Source organism: Vulpes lagopus, chromosome 7 (genome assembly GCF_018345385.1).
Source record: "Vulpes lagopus strain Blue_001 chromosome 7, ASM1834538v1, whole genome shotgun sequence".
NCBI classification, from domain to species: domain Eukaryota; kingdom Metazoa; phylum Chordata; class Mammalia; order Carnivora; family Canidae; genus Vulpes; species Vulpes lagopus.
In genome coordinates, this window is record NC_054830.1 from 105,034,690 (window position 1) to 105,058,389 (window position 23,700).

Consider the following 23,700-nt stretch of genomic DNA (forward strand, 5'->3'; position numbering starts at 1 on the left):
ATGCCCTGAACTGAAGGCAGATGCTTACCTGCTGAGCCACCCAGGCATCCCAATCTTGGGGTTCTGAGTTTAAGCCCCATGCTGGGTGTAGAGATTGCTTAAAAGTAAAATCTTAAAAAAAGCATATATTTTATATGAATATATAAATATATATTTGAAATGAATATACAAATGTTTAAAAATTGTACTGGGGAACGTTCTTCCTTAATACTGGTGACTATTTCTCAAATAAAAAGCCACACAAAAACAGAGTTCTCTTTAAATTTAGACAGAGAGAGAACTAACCCCATTTCAGACACATGAGAAGTTCTGTATTGCACAGACAGAAATAAAGGGAACATTGGAAAGAAATTACTAGAAGATGACAGGATAAAAATTCAAGAGGAGGCTAAAGCTCACTCACAATAGTTGCACACAGGGAACAAACCCAGAAAAGTAACTATATTACACCTAGCAACGGGTTGCTATCTAATAAAATGGAATATTCCAACTTCAAGCATAATTAAAGACCTAATAAAAGTGAACCAAGAAGGAATAGACAATTCACATTTGAAAATTCCAGCTTCTAGGATTTGATAAGCATTTGCATAATACTGCTTAACAAAACAAAATCCACACATCAATTTTAATTTCTTTTCTCTTTAAAATTTCATGACTACCAAAAAGTGGGAAAAAAATCCAAAACATAAAGTATTTAAATAAATCAACATTATTTTTTTGTTTTTTGTTACTACCAGGTTAAGCATGTGAATTGCTTAAGACTTACACCATCAGATAACTTTGAACTACAGCAAAAAATTTCCTGATGAGTTTTAAATTAAGTGTGCTATACAAACTTAAAATTCTTCCCATGAAAGGTGCCTTCAACATAAATGATTAGGTTCAGGCACAGAGAGGTCAAACCAACAAACTAAGAGGCCTAAAATCAATTAAAAAGCACTTAAAAGTTTTACTTTAGATTATTTCTGAAAGGTAGTGGCCCTGGATGAGATGATTACATAAAAACGAAGTTTTGACTGACTTGTAAGGATATTAATTTTCACTATTTGTTAATATTACATTATTAAAAAAACCTTTACATACTGGACCTTCCACAAGAGATGCAAGCACTTCATCCCATAGCTTCTGGTTTTGGTGATCTTCTCTAATTAGATGCTGTTGTTGAGGGGTTAGTTGGAAAGCCTCAACTGCTTCTGCTGAATCTGATGTTTTTAACACTTTGGAGGCACTTGGACAATCACCTAAATTTATTTAAAAATACATAAGCAGACTTATGAGTGGTTCCAAGCAGAACTATGAGATCAAAGAGTTAACTGGCACCAGTAATGTTTAATTTCTTATGAGTTTCTCAATTTATTGTCTTAATATTTTTATCAGTAAATATGTTTTACAGTATTTATGTTCACAATCATTACCTACCATCTGTAGACGGCCTTTTCGAGGCCTCACTGGCCTGCTTCTTTGACTGTCCTTTAGTCTTCTTCCCTTCCTTATCTGAAGGGTAACCTACTGGATACTGAGGTGGGGGGAAAAGTACAATATAGATTTAAGCTTCACAGAGAACGGGGTGGTTTCTAGATGCTGCTGAGAAATTAAAAAGGGGAGGGGTAAGAGTATATTTTTCCTAAACTGACTTTTATATATAGGAAACAGACATTTAAAGGACAGAAGACCATCAATATCCCCAATTCAGTGTAAGACCATGTAGTTTTGACTGTTAAGATATTCCATTTCATAAAATAATGATCTTAGTTTCAGCTCTAAAAGAAACACAAGTTTTCAGCAGATTTGCCTAAGTGGCTTAAAAAGTTTAAGAGAAGAATCTAGATATAAAGTGAAGAGATCAACCAGAGAGCACAGGATAGTCCTCATACAGATGGTATTACACTCAGTTGTGGATCCAATCTTTAAAAAAGAAAACAACTCCCACCCTCCCAACATTAAGGGCCAAATTTCTTATCTCCCAAAATAAGAGGGGAAATGGGGCTTTTAAAAGACCTAAAGCCACTAAATTACTGAATTCTTTATCAGCTAAAGGTCAGATTTTAAGGAATAAATTCTACCTATTTGTGTTTTATTGGATACCCGTTTTTTTGGCGGGGGGGGGGGGGGGACATGCTTTGTAGATAACCCTGATATTTAAAGCTTAACATGTTTCAGGCCCCATCAACATTATTATCACAGTAGATGGGCTTACATGCTTCTGCTTACAGTTTCACATCTAACCTTTCTAGAACATTGCTCTGCTGAACAATGAATCTAAAAAAATCTTTTGAAAATGGATTTAATAAGTTATAAAAAGAATTATTTTGGCAGTTATTTTAGCAGCTGATGGGTCTCATTTAATTAATGAAACAATTAATTCTTCAAGTTTAAAAAGAAAACAAAAACAGACAGACTTGCACTAGAAAACACACACTCACCTGCCTGGGTGGTCAGACACTTGCCCATAGTTCAGCCCCTACACATGCAGTGTGGGCAGAGCCAGGGGAAATGAAAAGCTGGTAGTCTTTACAGGAAGCACAACAATGGGGAATGATGGAGGATGAACTCAAACCATGCTCTGAAGTCAGTGTCAGGGACAGTCTAGGGTGCATAGGCAGTGGATGGGGAATGTAGCCATACCATCCATTATGCACACAAAACCAACAAAGTCTTATATGGGTTAACAGCTGAACATGGGCAAAGGGGAAAAAAAAGGCAAAGCACTAAAGGTGGTGACAGGACAGGGAAGCAGCTTTGAGGGGGAAGAGAAAAAAGGGGTGAGGAAAAGTGAGAAGGGTAGGAAGCAGACCACTCTTTCAAGCCACCTCCCCGTTCCCCTACCAGAAACATACCCCGTGCCCTCTAGAATACATGTCCCTTCTTAAGGCCTCCTTTATGTAAATTTTATGTACCCCATCTCCCTCATTGTTCAAGTCATTTCCAAATTGAATTGGAAATATTTTACTTTTCATTAAAGGCCCAGGTTTTCCCAAGCACAATGGTTGGTCTTAGGGGAGTCTTGACACCGAGAATGCTACCTTTTTGCTTGTTTTCCTCCTGCATACTTGCATGATTTCATTCCTCACCCCTTACAGTCTACTGATTGATTGCTGTGAGTTGTATCCAGTGTTAAGGCACAAAGATACTACAGAGGTATGCGTTTTTGTGAACATACAAGTAGCCTAGACAAATGTAATCTAACCTGTAAACGTAGACAAAGTCTCCTTGACCGTTCTATTCCTTCTGAGGTCCAAGGAGCAGGTTCAACATCATCTCTTCTTAAAAGGTAGCGCCAAACCAAGAATCCATGGCTTGATGAAATCTCTGGCCAGTATTTCACCACCTAAATCATAGTATTTTGTAGTCTGAGATTTAATATTTAAGCTTATTCATAATGTATTATTAGTTTACACTTGACTGAACTAAATGCAACTTCAAAAGATACTTGCTTTGCTATAGGAATAGTAAATAAAAGATATTTTTTTTTCAAAGCACTAAAACATTGCTTTGACTTTATTTCCTAATTAAGATAGTTTCCATTTAAGTACACATTGCTATAAATTTGAAATATTAACAGGATTATGCTAATAGAATCTTGCATAACAGTAGATAAAAATGGTGGCAGTAAATGCTTCTGTTTTTTAAACAAAGAAAACAACCTATTTTACAAACTGTAACATGCTTGGCTTTGAAATCTATTACAATTAAAATAATTATAAAGATGTAAAGAATCAGTATCTACAACGGCCACATTATGCAAACAGTTTTATCATAGAGAATATATACTTGTAACCCCAAATTTAACTCTGCCCTTACAGATTTCAAATAAGCATTAAGGGAAAAGCATCAAAGTTAGGAGGCTCACTTTGTGCATCTGTTACATTTCTAGAAAAAGTAGAAATACCAACTAAGGTGATCTACCGTTTCCTTTAGCCCACCCCAGTAGAGTAGTTCCCCATGGCAACCCTGTCTTGAAAGCCCAGGAAGAATGACGAACAAGATGTCATGCCAGATAGAGCACCTTATAAATGCCATCATATCTGTTGCCTTCTTCAGGAGCATATTTGCTGATCTTCCTCCCTTTAAAACTGCGTATCACTCTGACTGGCTTACCAGCTCTCCAATTCCGAGACTCTGCTCCAATTTTATCATCCAATGGAGCATCACAGTTTAGGGCCAATGCCCTAAAAAAATAAAACAAAGTCTTTATACCAAGTAATCTTTAAGTATATAATCGCATTATTAGCTCAATTAAAAGGTGAATTATGCCTTACCTGATGGTTAAGATTCTATGATTCTTTCCATATTATTCCAGATAATAGGATTATGCTTTCCCCCACCAGCAGAGAAGACAAATCAGTTTTCTGATGTCACCCCCAAGCCAGGGGATTGGTTCTCAGATAGCCTGTAGGGTTCTTCTGAAAGTAATAACATCTGTGCCACGTATAATAGAAAACAACTAGAAATACATGGAATTTTTTAAAAATAACGTTTGTTGAGGGAAGGGAGAAAGTTGGAAAACTAAAGCAAGTGATTGTTGTAGTATTTATTTTTGATAAGGGAGTGAGGTAAATTGCTGGAATAATGTAGAAAGAAATTCAGGAAAATAAATTTGTCAGCAAGGTACAAATGACCTTTCTAAGTCTACTTTCCACATTCCAGACGAGAGAGATTCCTTAATGTTTAGAAGCTATTAAAGAACAAATTTAATATGAGAGTATCGTTTAAAAAGACTTCCAGTAAAAAGTTTAAATAAAACTGAAGCATTCAAATGCCTGTATTAAGTCATGACGATAAAGATTTTTGGCTCCTCCAGATCACTATTTTTACAATGACACATGAACAAGGAGGAACACTGAGGGCAAAGTGCCTGATTTATTTGAAGCTTCCTTAGTATGTGTACTCACTTAGTAATTAATCAGTAAGGTTATGTTAGAAGACCTTTCTTGGGAGAACTTAGTCCTGCCAAAAAACAAAAACAGCAACAACAAAAAAAAAAAAACCCAAAAAACAAAACAAAAAACCCCCACCAAACTAGAAATTATTTTCTTCTTCTCAGATATCTACTTCCTAACTTCAGTGAAAAGAAACTACTGAGAACATATAAGATTAAAATACACACACACACACACACACACCCCGAATTTGGTAAATTCAGATATGATACAAAGTACTTTTTCAAGGTATAATTCTTTTTATGAAGGCTAAAAAAACAAAACAAACACCCAAAACCAAAAAAACAAAACAAAAACACAAAAAAAGGCCTCATGACCAAATGTCTAATCTACTCAAATCTCTTGATCAGTTATATTGTTAAAGTAAATGAAGTGTTTTGTTAAAAAAAAAAAAAAAAAAAAAAAGAAGTCTTATAAATGTGGTCAAATAGTTAAAGTTTACCAAGTTATCTTTTTCATCTCAAAGGGAGATCCATTAAAATCTCTCAGAGGTAGAAGAAAATGTAGCCAACCTTCTAGGGCTAGTATTCCATCTTATTAATGTAATACCTATTAAGATATACATGCTTCATCTCAAAGAGCTAGGAAAAGGACAAATACTCTTTTGATATTAATGAGGGGAATACTTTGGTGCTTACAGGCACCTTCATTCAGAATGATTGTCACCGCTAACTGGCATAAATAACTCACTTCTAGCTTCACATAAGTATGTGAAGAATCCAGGAAGATTAAACTAGGTGAAACAAGGCTTTTTCATAACTCTACAGTTCAATCAATTGCTTGTAACTGCTCTGATAAAGGAAGGACAGGTTACCTTGCTGCCCTCTTCAGTTTCATAAATGAAAGAGCTGAGAAGAAATAGGAACAAACTTCTCAAAGCAAGAAGCAGCCGCCAAACTACCTTTTAGTGGAGAAGCAAAAATGAACTTGACCATATATTAGGAAAGAGTATAATATGTGTCAGAACTAAGGGTCTTTCATCTCAGTTTTCATGTTTATAAAAAATACAGGTATCCTTGCCCAGAGGTCTTTACAATCACAATGCGTACTCAAAGCTTTTCATGTATTAACTTACTGAATGGATGTCAGAGTCCTTATGATAAGTCAATCCTAAATGGTTTGGAGTTAGTGTTTTATATTTACTACCTTCCTTTCAATATAAATATTTTTACTACTTGTCAATTATTTCCTAATAAGATTATATAACATATGGTACACAGGGTTATACTTGATTCTTTAAAAGCTTGGAAAATATTTACCATGTATATTACAAGTACAGGTAGCTAGTAAACAAACTTCATTCAAGCAAAATAATTATTAAAAGATAAATATAATTTTCAGATTTGACAACTTGAAAAAGCCCCTTTGCAAATTCAAGCCCTTTTGCACTTTCACTGACAAAAATACATCAAAATATCTCTAATTACTTTCAAGATCATTCCTATTGAAGAGCTGCTATTTTGCTAGAAAAAGACTAGCTAGGGATTGGATTCCTGCCTCAGGAATGTTTTCACCAGCAAATCTGACCTGTCTCCTCTGCTGGTTCAGTTAAATAATCCTACTGTCAGAAATAATATAGAAGGAAGACATAAAAAACAGACTGTATATAATTTGGTATGCAACAAATTCTTGAAATCATACTGGCATATTCTTTACTTCACACGGTAATCAGAAATTAAGGGCACACTACTTAAAACCGAGTGATTTAGACTCAAGAAAGAAAAATACTCATTTTTACTCAATAATCCATGAAACACCTTTAACAATAGGATATAGAAATTTCAACTTTATGAAATTGATCAAAAAATTATCAATATGACAAGTTATAGTATGGTCATTGCTATATGATGATCTGGTTCACTTTATTATTGCTACTAGCATGCATATAAAAACATTTTGAAGTCATTTTTTTTGTTTCCATGAAGTTGGAATATCATTAATACTCCTATAGAACAAAGCTGCACAAGGTGGCTCTTTTCATAATGCTTTATGAGTATTTACTTAGAAAAGGTCACTTTTATAACTAAGCATTCTCTTTTATAACACTTAAAAGACAGTATTATAAATTCTAAAAGCACCCTGAGCGTGGTTCTGATTAAGTTATCTGATGTGGCTCCCAAAAATAAACGTATTTCACTAGTGAGTTTCCTTTAAAAAGAAGTTTATTACTTTAAAAGATAAATCTGTGTTGAGTAAAACATAACTTTGACCTATGGGGTAGTAGATATGCCACCTTGTCCTCAATTTCAGTTATTAAGGTTCCCTTCCTTCAAATGTTTTAACATGTTTTCAAATACAAAGCACATATATTAAGACTGGGAATTATGTCATTTAAAAAACAGTATGAAGACGTAAGTTAGAATGCTTACATACAATTATATAATAAGGTAATGGGATTTTAAATTTAGATCTTTTAACTCTTAATTTAAGATTCTCCCCTACAGTCTAACTTACAAATTATATTACTATAATCAAACTTTTATACAAAGCCCAACTAGTCTTTACAAACTCTAATAAAGAGTACCTGTTCATGTTTGTTAATGTTTGATCAGCCGACGGTGCACCAATTCTTTTATTACCAGCAAGATTTTTACCACCACTCCCAGTATATGTGAATTCATCACCTCGGTCCTACAGGAAAAGATTTTCAGCATTAAGATACCTAAACCCAAGTATATTCTTCTTGCCAATTCTTATTTTACAGTGAGAACATCTGGTTAGGATGTTATGAATTTACACATTCTCTCAAGGTACGTTGAGAGATATTTGCCAAAGTATCTCAAATGCAGCTGTGTATGTAGTATATCTTCAAGTTATATATCACTTGATCATTTTTTTTTTTATTTTTTTTTTTATTTTATTTTATTTTTTATTTATTTATTTTTTTTTTTTTCACTTGATCATTTTTAAGTTAGAACTTCTAGTACCTCCAAATGTGGCCATTCTTATATATATAATTGAATAATCTCTAGAATGTTACAAAATAAGATCTTATGGATTAGGAATATTGTTTCATTTAATTCAATGTATTAAACATCAATACTATCTTATAGGTTTTTATAGACTACCATTTTAGTAAATACTTCATATCTGATTTCCTGTCAGCAATCTATGCCATACTCAAGTTTGCTGTTAAACTTCAAAATTAAAAAAAAAAAAAAAAGAACTTCAAAATTAAAATCCTAACAGCACAGTAAATTCCCCACATTTCATACTGTATAGGTTCACTCAAATTACCTTCAGGTGAAATAACTGCCTATCATTATAAAGAACATTGGAAAAGAATTTAAAACGTAAAACTTGTATAAAGTGTCTACTAAATATGAGGAAAAAAAAACATGCCAAAGGAAGTAGATCTTACATAAACTAGGACCACAAATACCTCTGTGATAGCTACAAATTTATATTGATATTATTAAGTCTCTATTTGATTCAGTACTCAAAATGAGTTGAGAAGAGTAAGAGTATACAAATTAACTCTACTAACATCAAAATAGTGGTGTTTTTTTTTTCTGATTACAGTTGATGCACATTTTTAGTCTAGGTGTATTAGTGATACAAATGCATATATTCAATATGCTATGCTCACCACAAATATAGCTACTGTCACCGTACTGTGCTATTACAATACCACTGACTGTACTTGTTATGCTGTACCTTGTATTCCAGTTATAGAAAGAGTACCTCCTACTACTCCTCTTCACCCATTTCCCCCACCCAATAGTGCTTCTTCTTCATTTCAAGATTTTATTAGGCTGAACTTAAGATAACAGAATTTTCCCTACTAAGTCCTTGTCTATAATAAAGGTCAATTATTTTTCATCTTTTCCTTTGGATTAAGTCATAACTAAAATCTCATGTTTTTTTTTTAAGATTTTATTTATTCATGAAAGACACACACGCAGAGAGAGAGAGAGAGAGAGAGAGAGACACACACACACAGGCAGAGGGAGAAGCAGGCTCCATGCAGGGAGCCCAACGTGGGACTCGATCCCGGGACTCCAGGATCACACCCTGGGCCAAAGGTGGCACTAAACCGCTGAGCCACCCGGGCTGCCCAAATCTCATGGTTTTAAAAATGTTTTTATCTATCCAAAGTCTTGACTTCACTTTTTATTCATCTAATATTGAAGACTACATTTTAAAGACTAAGGCATTAAGGAATTTCATATTTAGTGTGTATTCCATTTGAAGGAAATCTGATAAAACTACAAGCCCAGAACACTTCTTAATCAGAAACAGTCTTCCAAATGGTATCTGGATGGACTTCACAAAGTTCATATTCGTAACCCTGTCAACTTACACTTGTTGTAGCTATAAAGGAAAAGGTACTGTGACTAGGAGAGCAACCTAAGCTCAGTAGTGTTTAAAATGAAAGAACAAAAATGAAAGTTTCTGATTATTGTTTTCAAAACGCAAATAATCAAGTAAGGGTACTTAAAATTCTATGTCATTAACTCATCTATACTTCAATCATCATACTGACAGAAACCCTTAATTATTAGGGGAAAAAAGAATTGTTGGACTGTCAGAGCTCAGCCAATATATTAGTTCAGATTAATTTCCCTAAGGAAAAATGATCAGCCCAAATTTGTTACTTATTCTAGTCCATGCTCCACAAAGTTGTATCCCTATGGGTCAATAGCCTAAAGAAGATTGCTTATCTGGAAATACCTCATCACATAAGAAGACATCAGCTATAGGAGAAATACTATACTGCCCCAGAGTGACTCAATTTCCCAATCTCGACTCTTCTCTCAAGTTGTAAAGTAGCTGTCTAACACAGTAAGGTGGATGCTCCCATTCCTGTCATCACCTTTATCAAGCAAAAGACCTTTATCTCAATCTTCTCACTACCTGTGACCAGAGACTATAAGGTAAATATCCTAAAGCATAATTAAGATCATTAAACTTTTCCCAGACACTTTTAATGATTCCTTAACTCAAAGCTATCTAGAATAGAGTTTTAATCTCTGCCAGTTTCTCTCATAATATCCCTTATGTTTGGGATGCCTGGGTGGCTCAGTGGTTGAGTGTTTGCCTTCAGCTCAGGGCATCATTCCGGGGTCTTGGGTTTGAGTCCCAGATCTGGCTCCCTCCAGGGAGTATGCTTTTCCCTCTGCATCTCTGCCTCTCTCTCTGTCTCTCATGAATAAACATATATTAAAAAATATTGCCTGTTTGCAAAACTGGATACTACCACTACTGCTGATAACAACACCCACCTAGCATTTACTCTGTGTCTGTGTGAAGTTAGGCTAAGCATTATACACATGATTCTTTTAATATTCACATTAACCCTATGAAGTAAGTAATTTTTAATTTCCCTCTGCCTTATTTTATAGATGAGGCAGAGGTTCATTAACTTGCATAAGGTCATTTAAAACTAGTAAGAGATGGCACCAGGACACAAACCCAAAGAGTTTGGTTTCAGAATCTGTTCTGATCACTGAGCAAACTACTTCTCAGGACAATTGTAAAAGGCAGATCATCTTTCTGGGTCCTCATTCCTCATGTAAGGTCACCCTAACAAAGGGCACTAAAACTAGCATTTGATTGTCAAATTACTAGACTAAAATATTAACTAGTTTATCAACAGGTATTCAGTAGTTTCACTTCCATTTATCTGAACAGAACAAGGATCATGGGCTCCATGAATGTTATACTAATGGTTTCAAAAAATTTTTTCTCAAATGAGAAAAATTTATTCACATTTCCTTCTCCTATATCTGTAGATATGACCTGCCTGCACTAAGAGATCAAAAGATTGAAATTGCTTATAAAATATATTAACATCTCCAGATACATGTTAGCTGGCAATCTAAGCCCATGTGTTTTAGTTCCAAAATGAATTACCGTTACATTATTTAATTGACTGAGAGTTAATTGCTTAAGACACATAACTAAAAGCTCAACAGTACTTTTCTCTACAAATGTTTAATGTTTGACTAGTAACCATATTCAAAAGATGAGGAAAACGGGAATAACCATCCCAATTCAACTTGGTACTTGTTTTCACTTCCACATGTTTATATTTTGTATATTAAGATAAGCTTCTGCTATAGACAATACAATTGTTTGAATCCTTGTTATATACTAATTCTACATAAATTACCTCATTTAATATCAAGAATTTTGATATAAAATGGTGATACTATTTTTTCTATTTTACACACGGGGAAACTGAGGTTTACTGGAGTAAAACAATTAGGCCAAGGTCTCACACACAAATGTCAGAGCCCAGATCAAACACAACTGACTTGATGCTAAAAACATGTTGAAAAGATCCCACTTTTAGTTGGCTTGTCTCCTTAAAAAGCCTTAAAAAAAAATTAAGTGCCAACTGTAAAAAGACATAAAAAATCCTTGTATTTCTGAAAAATACAGCTTAAAAAATGCATGTTAAATGAGTACTCAAATAATTACCTTGCATATTTCCATCTTCAGTTTCCTTTGCCATGCTAATGTAAATATACTGCCAAATCTGCCTGTCAGAAAAATGGCAAACTTTTCTACCTTTGTCTGAAAACATACATCTTAGCCTCTACATAGTTGCTTTAATTCATCATTATAATATACCATTGAAACAAACCAATAAAACAGACTGGGAGAAAATACCAGCAAACTACATATTCAAATAATACCAGAAAAAAATCTAAATATGTCTCAATCAGAAAATGGGCAAGATAAAAATATATCACCAAAGAGGCTATACACATAGCAAAAAAGCAAATCATGTCCATCATCACCAGCCATTAGGGAATTATCAACTAAAACCACAATGAGATCTCACTACATATCTATCAGAATGGCTAAAGTAAAATAAAGCAACAACACTGAATGAGGGCAAGAATGCAGAGAAACTGGATCACTTACACACAGCTAATAGGAATGTAAAGTGGTACAGTGCTTTGGAAAACAATTTGGCAGTTTCTTAAAAAACTAAACATTCGGGGATCCCTGGGTGGCGCAGCGGTTTGGCGCCTGCCTTTGACCCAGGGCGCGATCCTGGAGACCCGGGATCGAATCCCATGTCGGGCTCCCGGTGCATGGAGCCTGTTTCTCCCTCTGCCTGTGTCTCTGCCTCTCTCTCTCTCTCTGTGACTATCATAAATAAATAAAAATTAAAAAAAATAAAATAAAAAAAATAAAAAAAACTAAACATTCAACTACCTTATAACCCCATAATGCGCTTCTAGGCATTTATCAGAGAAATGAAGACTTATATTTATTAAAAAACCTGTACCCAAATGTTTATTGCAGTCATTTGTAAAACTCAGAAACTGGAACAATCTGAATGCTCTTCAAAGAGTGGTTAAACAAATTGCGGCAGACCTATAGCATGGAATACTACTCAGCAATAAAAAAGAATAAACTATTAATATATGCCACAATTTGAGAATTGTGCTGAGTGAAAAGTGCCATTCCCAAAGGTCATACACTATGATTCCACTTACAAAAATTTTTTAAAAGATTTTGAGAGAGAGAGAGAGAGAGAGAGAGAGAGAGAGAGAGAGAAAGAATATGTGCACCCGAATGAGGGAGGGGAAGGGGCCAAGGGTGAGGGAGACTGAGAATCTCAACCAGACTCTTCACTCAGTGCAGAGCCCCACTCAGGGCTCCCCCTCCCCATGGCCCTGAGGATCATGACCCAAGTGGAAATCAAGAGTTAGATACTTAACTGAGTCACCCATGTGCTCCTCTACTTATAAAAATTTTTGAAGTAACAAAATTATAGAAATGGAGAACAGATTAGTGGTTGTCAGGGGTTAAGGAGAGTTTCAGGGAGGGCAGATATAGTACGTGTGGCTATCAAAGGGCAACATGAGGGACACGTGTAGTAAGGGAAATTTTCAGTGACTTGAAATTATTAATGTCAATATCCTGTTGTGATATTGTACTACAGTTTAGCAAGATGTCACCACTGGGGGTGAAATGGGTAAAGGGCACCTCTGTAATATTTATAATGCTACATGCCAATCTACAATATCCCAAAATAAGTTTAAGAAGATGAACTGTACAGAGAATGTATTTTCATTGCCACAGTTACCACAAATATAAATAAATCAGAACATATAAAGATTAAAGACTGCCAACTAAAAAAAAAAAAAAAAAAAAAAAAAAAAAAAAAAAAAATAAAGACTGCCAACTGATTTATCTTGTAATTTTTTAAAAATTTATTTTTATTTATTTTTAAAGATTTTATTCATTTATTCATGAGACACAGAGAGACACGGGGGGGCGGGGGGGGGAGGATGAGAGAGGGGCAGGGACACAGGTAGAGGGAGAGGAGGCTCCATGTAAGGAGCCTGATGTGGAACTCGATCCCAGGATTCCAGGATCACGTCCTGGGCCAAAGGCAGGCACCAAACTGATGAGCCACCAGGGATCCCATTATCCTGTAATTTCTTTTTTTTTTTTTTTTTTATCCTGTAATTTCTATAGAAGTGACCACTTCAACATAAAAACTATGCTAAAAATAAAGATGGGATTTGATATATGCGAGAAAAAGCTTCTGCATTTTACTGAAGGATCAGGACAAGTTCTAAAGAACAAAACTGTATCATGACTTACTACTTCATCTGCAAATCCACCAGCAAGGACAAGAGAATAAGCCCCATCGTTACTTCGACCATGAATTCCACCAACATGTGGCCGATGGACACCTGCTTCGCTCACCTATGAAATAAAGAGAGTCTCAAAATACTTTTGAATAGTAGTTATATTTACAAAATGTTTTCACATGTATTCTTGGAGCCTAAGAGCCTCCAACTAAGAACTGAATGTCATTTACAGTTCTTTTCTACTCACCAATCTTATTTTTTCCCCAACCATATATCCCTTAGGTACTAGGCTGATGACCTTAAAACTGCTCAGACCCAATATTGAGTTTCAAAATAATCATTAAATAATTATCATTTAATGTCTACTGGTCATTACAGCAAAACATGGGTAAAATAGAATTTGTTATCAGTGGTCCAGATGCCTTCCTATCTTATTTCTCCTAATTATGGCACTGCTCGCTAGCCACATCAGAAGGCCAAGAATCATTTTCTTTTTTTTTGTGAGAGAGAGTTCATATAAGTGGGGGAAGGGGAGAGGGAGAGACAGAATCTTAAGCAGGGGCTCAATCTCATGACCCTGAGATCATGAACTGAGTCAAAATCAAGTAATAGGATGCTTAACTGAGCATACTAAGCAGCCCAGCCATCCCAGGCAACAGTCATTTTAGCCTCATTCTTCTCCACTATTCTTCAAACCTATTTTGGTCACAAATACAGCTGATTCAATCTCCTAAATCTCTCAAATACATCTTTTTCTACTCAACTGCTATAATCTTAGTTTGAGTCATGAATGCTATAAACATCATTTTTCACTGCCTCCAGTTTTTCCCTTCAAACCCCATTCTACCCATTACAAACAGAAGGATACTTTGAAGAACAAATCTGCTTTTTAATATTCAACTGCTTAAATCATAATTAAATGGTCATATTGTATAGTAAGCCCCAAGTATTACATATTACCTTCTCTCAGTCTGACTCCTATCTACTTTCTCAGCCTTAACTCTTATCCCAGCTTCTCCTTCATAGAACATATATGTTGGAGCCAAAACTATGCCATGTTACCCACACATGCTTCCTAATATGTTAAATTTATTCATGCTATTCTATTACTCCACTGGCCTACTGCTTCTTCCCACGTATCTTCAATTTTGGTTCACTAAAACAGTGTCACTTTGTGTACTTCAAGATCCCTGAGATAAGTATTAGAATTATTTATCATATTATTGTTCTTAGAGAAAAAGAAACTGAAATCCAAGCCTGCATAGTGGGGTAGGGAAAGACACACTTTAGAAGCCAATGAGAGCTAATAAAAGCATTAGAACCCAAGTTTAGACCTTGAAGACACCAGGTACTCCAGAAGACAGGACCACTTGATTCCCAACCTCACCAACTCTGATGAAAATAAATCTAACTCTTCCCCATTTCCTAAATGGCATATCCATCCTTGTAGTTGTGCTCAGGCCAACAACCTTAAACTCATCTAAGACTGTACCACTAGAGCTTTTAGAGTTTGGGAATAAATTAGTAACAAGGATACAAAAAAATGAAGCAAACAAACAAGGCAATTAAGAATATACTAAGTGTACTTTTTATTCTATTTATATTTCTTTGTATTTTTTTTTTTACTGTATTTAAAGAGCTAAAGTCATACTATAAAACATGCATATGGATTTAGCCAAAATTATAATATAACCATTGCAAGGATGGGTAAACAAAGAATGTGTTCAACTAAAAGCTCATCTTCCATAGAAAAAAGTTCATAAACTAAAATATGAAGACAAAAGCAGTAGAAACAAGCTATTTAAAGTGGTTATCTTTGAAACAAAAAGATGAAAAACTTTTAAGTTCTCTATAATGATAAAACCATTCTAAACAAGAAGTTAGAAATGAATACAATAGAGCCTTCAAGATGAAGAGAGAAGTACTTTTATCCTTGGGTTATCTGATCACTTCCTCTGATCAACAACTTAACATTCATTCAAAAGGATAAGCCCCAGGCAAAACACCTGAAGCAAGCTTTCTTGAACTTCAATGACATTAAATGAGAACTTACATAAAGAAAAAAAATTTAATATTTTCAAATATTAAATTCTTAGCCAAAAAAAAATCCTCTAGAAAGCTTAACAATAATGTTAACTTTCAGAACATTAAAACTAAGTGATGAAAAGGCATAGGTGATGCCTAATTCCATAATGTATGGCCCTCTGTCTTAAAGTATAAGGAAGAGCTTACACATCCTATAGAGAATCTTTCATTCTAACACTATTTAGTCCACTTGTAATCAATAGATATTAACAATGCTACAGTTTTAACTATCTCCAACTTCACCCTTTCAAAAAGCCAATATAAAACATACCTGAACTCTAAATCTCCATGTCGATCCAACAGGAATCCCAGGAATAGGTCCATAATGATTAGAAGGAACAATAGTACATTCTCTAGTGCGACCAACACAGGCCATTCCCTACAAGTTAACAAATAAGCTGTTTGAGAAACTAGTTATGTCAAATATTAAAGCCCTTAGTTCCCATAAAATGAGAATAAAACAGAAACCTACTGATATAATTAACATAACAGTTATAGCAAAAGTAAACAATACAGTAATTTATTAATCTTTTTGAGATAGAAAATGTAATTTATATCACTACTACTGTTGGTATTGAAACGTTATAACTTGCATTATAGTTATAAATGTTACAACTAGGAGGAAAAGGAGAATTTCTTCTTTACCCTGCCCCAGTCTCTCCGGCTTTCGGTACTAGCTGATGGCATCTTTGCTTTCTTTTTACTCATCTTGAGTCCTTCACCAGCCTTTACAACCTCACTGGAATCAGTTTTACAGGAAGGACAATACCTTTAAAAGAAAAAGGAATTTTGATAATACCATATTATTAAAGCAGTGACAGAATGGCCTTTCTAGGTCAGAACAAATTTTAAGATGTAATACTTGGTGCATATCACAGATCTTCAGGTGGCATTTAAGTATTAAACTTTTCAAAATATTTACATGGTTAAGCTAGCAGGAAAAGAACCCCAAACCAAAACCTTATCATTCCTTTAAAGAATGTAAAAGATTATTCAAAAGCCAGACAAAGCTGTCCAACTCAAATAGTACTATAAACTCTGATCTTATCATTAACCTGGAGAACAGAATTTATTCATTTGAAGTTCCTAATTATTAATACTAAGAAGTAGCAAGAATAAATGATCCTAGACTGAATATTTAATGATGCAAATGAATTGGTTACATCTCCATCGAAAACGGTTATTAAAACTCTCAAAGTCAAAAATGTATAATCTATCAGATGTAATATACAGGATCCAAGGATGCTTGTTTATATTAGCCTTATCTCTAGGTTCTATTTTAATTCCTATACTTTTTGTCTTTTAGCCTATTTGCAGTTGGTCACACTACTATAATTTATCATTATGAGCTACCTTAAATCATTCCTAAAAAGCAAAGTATAAATAAGTCTGTAGAATCAGATGAAGCTGCCTATATCACCAAGGAATGCAAACTTGAACAAAGATCAACTGGCCACTGCCCCCCTCATTAATCGTTAATGTGCCTATGCTTTCCGTTTTAATTATTTTTCCATATAGTCTCTAGAGCAAAAAAGACATCTATGCCCACCAGTAATTCTGACTGCTTAATTACAAAATATTTTGTTTAGTACTAGAGGAAAGAAAACCTAATTCTGTCCCTGATTCTAAGAAAATTAATTAGGTTGTAATATATAGATGCAAAATCAAGGCAAAAAATTAAAATACAGAAGGTAATAAATATTATTAAGTAAAACCCCTTCTAATTGGGAAATCAGGAGGCTTCAAAAAATTAATTTGTTCTTAAGACTAGATTTTACCCAATGTGCTAACCTCTAAAACTATAATTTCATCAGTGCGTGTAGGGGCAAAGCAGATACCATTTCTGGTGAGAAAATTAGTTCAGAGGTTGAACATGTGAACAACTGGATTTGGAGAAATAAAAAAGATATATCAGGCACCATTTTGGTGCTGGGGATAACTGATCAGAATGTTTGTACAGAGTAAAGAAAACTAGTACATATAGTGAAACAATTTCAGAAAGTTCTATAAAGGAGATACATCAGGGTTATGTGGGTGCTAAGAGTGATTAGAAATAGTATGTGTTATTATTTTTTTGTATATTTTTTTAATTGGAGTTCGATTTGCCAACACACAGTATAACACCCAGTGCTAGTCCGGTATGTGTCTTTAGATAGAGTAGTTTGAGGTGCTATTACAGTTAAGACCAAAGGAAATCAGTCCTATGAAGAAGCCAGGGAGTGCATTATGGGCAAACAGACATCATCAAGTAGGAAAGTCCTGAGAGTGGTATGCTTGAAAAACATAAAGGTGGGTGGGTCTGAAGTTTAGCAAAATAAACTGCACAGAAATAAGCAATGAGGTTATACAGCAGGCAGGGCCAAGTCTGAAGAAAACCTAAGCACATGCCATCTCAGTGCAAGAGGAAGACATGAGGGGGTTTTAGAGAGAGGAGTAACCTGATTCAGGACTTAATAAGATCGTGCTGCTGCTATGGGAGAAAGAATAGCTGGTAAAGCAATGCACAGTCAGGCATTTATTATGCAGTTTCAGGGAAGTGCTGGTTTGGACTGAAGGGGGAGAGTGGAGAAAGAGGACAGAGAACTGACAAGACCTACTCATGTATTAGATGTACAATACATGAGGAGGATGAAGAGAGAATCAAACATGAAGTTTAGCTTTTCAGCCTGAGTAAGTAGATAATTACAGCATTTACTGAAGACTGAGGAAGAAGCAGGATTTTAGGGGATGTGTTTATGGAAATCAAGATCTCCACCTGGACTAATCTTGTGATGCCCATGAAGTAAACAGTTGAATGAATACAGGAATAGAGAGCTCAGGGAAGATTAGATAGAAGGATCTTGAAAAATTTAAAACCTTGTTAGCTAGATATTTAAAGTCTCATGACTGGAGGAGGTCATCCAGGGAACAAGCACGGAGACAAAAAGCCAAGTGAGTAGTGCTATGGAAAACTCAAATCTGATAGGAGAAAACAGAAGGACAGGCCAAGTGAGTATGATGAAAATTAGGTCATATGGTATCATACAACCTATAAAGACAGGGAGCTGAGAAGTACAAGTAACAAAAGGACCTAGAAGTGACCACTGGATCTGGCAACACAGAAAGTGTCTTGGAGGCTAACATAAATACAGTGTAGCTGTGGAAGGAAAGTCCAACTGGAGAGCCAAGGTATGAATGGGAAGAGAGGAAGTAGAAATCAATGCAGAGAGCTCTTCAGAAGCTTTGCCATAAAAGGAAGCAAAGAAATGGGATGAAGAGAAGAAGGTCTGTGTGTTTGGAATACAATAGATTCCAGGATACTAATGAGAATGACCCACTAATGGCAATTTGAGAACTACAGTAGTGAAGTTCCTGAAAATGTAAAGTTATGGAACTGTGAGAGCAGGTAGAGGAGTTTACACTGTAAAGAAGAACTATCCTAAACAGAAATAAAAAGTAAAATAATGAGACTTTAGAGGAAATATAATTACAGTTTATAGATGGTAAAATTCAATTGATGACCACGCAAGGTAGAGGTAGGGAATGAAAGGACTGAGTTATATGCCTTCCCTTCTCCCACCCTTACAGCCTCTGTGGTAATACAGTAACCACCTTCCCAGCAGGTGGGGAGAGGCCAAAGGAATGAAAACAATCTATTCTTCACAGTCATACCAGCTACCCAATTGTGAGGTTATTACAGGCACACCTTATTTTATGGCACTTCACAGATATGTGTTTGTTTTTTTATATATATAAATTGAATTGCACACAATGTAGTGAGAGCACTGGGTACTACATGACTGAAGAATCAATCACTGAATTCTACCTCTGAAACTAATAATACATCATATGTTAACTGAATTTAAATTTAAAAAATTAAAAAGTGTAAGAAATGAAAATAATAAAATAACTGGGGGGGGGGGTAGATGGGACAACCCACAAAGGCTTTCCCAGTTGAAGTCATAATTAAGTGAGAACTTGAAGGATAAATATCATCCTGAAGGTTAAGTAAAGATGAAAATGCTTCCAAGAGAAAATGTGTCAAGTGTAAAAGCCCAGAGGAGAGAAAGAATACAACTTACTTAAGGAGCTGAAAGATATTTAATCTGGCCAGAGTATAGAACATTTGGGAAAATGAAAGAGGAAAATGACAAGAAATACATCTGGAGAAATCAACTAAAAAAGTATTTTGCAAGGCCCTGTAGGGCGACATAAAGCCTCTAAAGTAAAGGAGTTAACACAATCAGATTTGCATTTTTGAAAGAATACAGACTCATTATTAGAAGAAGGACTGCAAGGATTGAAAAATGGAGCTACAGATCAGTTCACAAGCTGTTGTAATAACCAAATAAAGTTGTCAATGCCAAGTAACCACTGGCTATAAAAGTTTTAAGATCTTTAATACACATTATATATCTTCAGAAATTTCCTTTTGGTGGTTCAAATACATATTTCACATTCAATTCTTAACACAGTAACAACAACAAAAAACCCTGATGATCATACCAGTACTCCTCTTCAGGGACCTTATCCAAAGGTGGATTCAGGCAGTAAATATGATAGGCCATGTTACATTCATCACATAGAAGCTGCATGTTGGGTTCCTGTTTTCCACCACATATATGACAGGAGCAAGAACGGCAGTTCTTATTTGGATCTCCACCACAAATGTCACACTCAGGATCATTTTTCCCTATTAATAAAATTGTAACAAGCCCAGTCTTAAGATAATTTTTACATCTATGAATCTTATAAAGAAAAACACATAAAATAGCAGACAGCTTTTTTAATGAATAGGGAAAAACTACAAAGAATAATCAAGAGTGAGACTTTAAGAATAAATGCCTGAGCTTCATTCTATACTTGTATACTCTTGCCTTTAAAATTTGTGTTGACTCGACTGAAAGTTCCAGGGGCAATGCAGTGAACTCACCAGGGCACCAAAAGGTATCTTTAAATTTCACAGGAATACAACATTCTGTGGAGCAAAGTTGTTTGGATCAAACTATTTAATACATGGAACTATTAAATACCATGTATTCTCCTCAGACCTAAACCTTTCCTTGAGTGGGCTAACCTAGGAGGAGGAGGACTGATTTTGTTAAGAGTAAGCAAGCCCATTTTGAATCCCATTCAAGCTATGCCCCCAACACACTTTTTAGCAGTAACAGAAATAGCATTTCTAAACTCAGTTGATTTTTATCTTATTTGTCAACTGATTCAGAACTCTGGCAAGTGAGAGGTGTAGCATTTATTACCCTCCCTAAACTATCTAAATACAAACACCTTTGTCAAAGTGTTCCCTTGAAATTCTAAAATATACATATGCACATGAAAAAATCTTCATGTTTGTAATACCAAAAATCAAATTTAAATGTCTAAAGAGAAATGGCTGGAAAGATTTTATTAAAAATAAGGTAAGTTTACAAGAACTATAACACAGAGGTAATAAGATATCTAAAATTCAAAAAGGAAACTGCAGAAATTTTATTTTTAATACACAAAGATGAATTATGTAGATAATGGAAGATGTCTACAATGATATACATTGCTAGGGTGATTACATCCTAGGAGTCTTATATTTAAATTACTATTGTTCTAGATTTTGAATTTCTGACAAATGTACACAATACATTTGTAAGGAAATTTACCGTATTTGAGCTGATCTGGCAAATATGTGAGAAATGGGGAATCATATGGGGGGAAAAAGAGGGGGAGGGGAAAGGCATGGATTTCAGTACTCTCTTTGAATGGTCACTGCTATTCTTGCTAATGAATGGCAGATGATAACTCTGTTTCATTTCCACTAAGGGAGCCATGATAACATATAAGTAATGGATGCATAAGAGATCTACAAACATGCCTTTGACGTGTAGATTTCTGGTATGGAGAGTGATGTGATCAAAGACAGTCTGGCTGTGGCTTTGAAATGATTTCTTTACATACAAGTTTAAAGTTGTGGCTATTCTGTAATTAGTATTAGGCAGAGGAGAGATATGGACAATGAGAGAGAGCAGAATACATGCAGATGTAACTGAGAGAGAACAAAGACAAAATAACCCTCATCTATCTTGGTTTTCTATTGTGTTTTACTGAGAATGACTAAGTCACATTACATTGGTTTACTCAGGGACACCGGGGTGGCTCAGTTGGTTAAGCATCTGACTCTTGATTTCAGCTCAGGTCATGATCTCTGGGTTGTGAGATGGAGCCCTGCTTCAGGCTCCAGGCTCAGGGGGGAGTCTGCTTGAGAAATTCTCTTTCTCTGCCCTTACCACACCCCTGCACTCTAAAAAATAAAATAAATAAGTTTAAAAAAAAAAAAAAAGAAGAAAGAAAGAAATAGGTGTACTTAAGTTACCTTTACTTCTAGGATATAATCATACAAGTCCTCATACAGAGTATGCCTGAAGGTTCTTAATTCAAATCTAGATCTATCAGCGCTGCAGTCTCAAAAAAAAATATCGTCTTGCTGTAATCTTGCAATATTAAACAAAAGGCTTTAGTTGGGAGTATTTTTCTAAAGTAATACTAAGATATTGAGGCTTGTGGCTGGCTCAGTTGGTAGAGCATGCGACTTTTGATCTTGGGGTTGTAAGTTTGAGCCCCACGTTGTCTGTAGAGATTACTTAAAAAAAATCTTTAAAAAATTAAATATACTAGATATTGACATATGGCACAAAGCCAATAAATTGCTTCCCACAAAAAATCCAGAATTAATAGAGTATGAGACAGTAATCTATTTGGAAAGATAGTGGTTGAACCATGACTTAAGATCCAGAATCTAGTCTGTTATCAACTAGCTACAGGATATTAAGCAAATACAATATGTACAATGAAAAGGTAGGGCTACATTCTAATATTCTTACAATTGTTTAAACTTCATTTATTACCTCCTAGAAATTCAAGGCTCAACGATCCATTACTATCAGTCAGACTCTATCTACTCATATAAAATAGGTCTCATTATGAAAAATCAATCTTAGGTAGTCACAAAATTACTAAATGGGTTATTTGGATAGAATCTACAATCAAGGAACCAAGAAAATGTCAATAAAATGCCGAGAAAATATTTTTTTGAAAACAAATTTTGCCATTTGAGAAAACTCCATTAAATCCATTAAACCAAAATGGATCTTACATCAAAATTATTGTCTTGAAAATGTTTGTATGATCTACAAGTTTTATATTTTCTCAAAAGTTATTTCCTGGGTGGTTAAAATACCAACCAAATACAACATATGTACTCTAAATCCACAAGAAAAATCCATACTTAAAAACTTTCCATCTGCCAACGACAGGGGATGAGCTCCAGGTTTCTCGATCTTAAATATTTCATTTACGAATCTTATCTGGCAGTCATTTAGTTTTCCTTCAGAACCCCTGTTTAAAAAAAGAAGAAAAGTTAAATTTTGCCAGCAAAATCTAAGCCATATACAAACAATTAAGAGTCATTTGGGAAACCCACTGAACTTTGTTGATTTAAAATTGGGATTGTAGCTATTCTAATCACTTTGAGCTATTGTTTCCAATGGCAGGAAAAGTCCAACAGTGATTAGTTACTATTCAAAGTTAAGTGTAATTTTAGTGTAATATTAGGAAAAAAGTTACAGACTTCACCAAGCAAGATAATGGCTTGAATTGGTTATCTAGTAAATTTAAACACTAGATGAAATGATTATCAACCAAAATAAAAGATTTCTTTACAACATATTTCTAGTAAATATAGTCTCTGGGTAAAAAGAGGACATTAAAATGAAAAGTCCTTCAGATACTAAGTCATATTCAATATTTTGTATTGAATTTACACCTGCTTGCATATGCTTCTTCAAAGTTTCCTGCTATTATTATGGATATTATATATAGATTTCTCCTTTTACTCTGTCAACTTTGGTTATAGATTTAGGATTTTTTTTTTAAATTTTATTTATTTATTCATGAGAGAGAGCGAGAAAAGAGAGAGGCAGAGACACAGGCAGAAGGAGAAGCAGGCTCCACGCAGGGAACCCAACATGGGACTCAATCTCAGGTTTCCAGGACAGGCCCCTGGGCCCAAGGCAGTGCCAAACTGCTGAGCCATCCGGGCTGCCCTAGATTTAGGATTCTTAAATCATCTTGTGAAATGTCTCTAC

General features: G+C 34.9%; 1 protein-coding gene across 2 annotated transcripts in view; it reads right to left on the reverse strand.

Annotated features, from left to right (window-relative positions):
• UHRF2 (ubiquitin like with PHD and ring finger domains 2) overlaps positions 1-23,700 on the reverse strand; it is a 76,629-nt gene that overhangs the window by 5,964 nt on the left and 46,965 nt on the right. For both annotated transcript variants that reach the window (XM_041762124.1, XM_041762123.1), the window contains 10 exons: positions 22,842-22,951; positions 20,075-20,261; positions 16,235-16,358; positions 15,861-15,968; positions 13,515-13,619; positions 7,465-7,571; positions 4,007-4,169; positions 3,188-3,328; positions 1,420-1,516; positions 1,084-1,241 (listed from right to left, as the gene is read on the reverse strand). In XM_041762124.1, the coding sequence (XP_041618058.1) occupies positions 1,084-1,241; positions 1,420-1,516; positions 3,188-3,328; positions 4,007-4,169; positions 7,465-7,571; positions 13,515-13,619; positions 15,861-15,968; positions 16,235-16,358; positions 20,075-20,261; positions 22,842-22,951 (1,300 nt within the window). The remainder of the gene's footprint in view (positions 1-1,083; positions 1,242-1,419; positions 1,517-3,187; positions 3,329-4,006; positions 4,170-7,464; positions 7,572-13,514; positions 13,620-15,860; positions 15,969-16,234; positions 16,359-20,074; positions 20,262-22,841; positions 22,952-23,700) is intronic.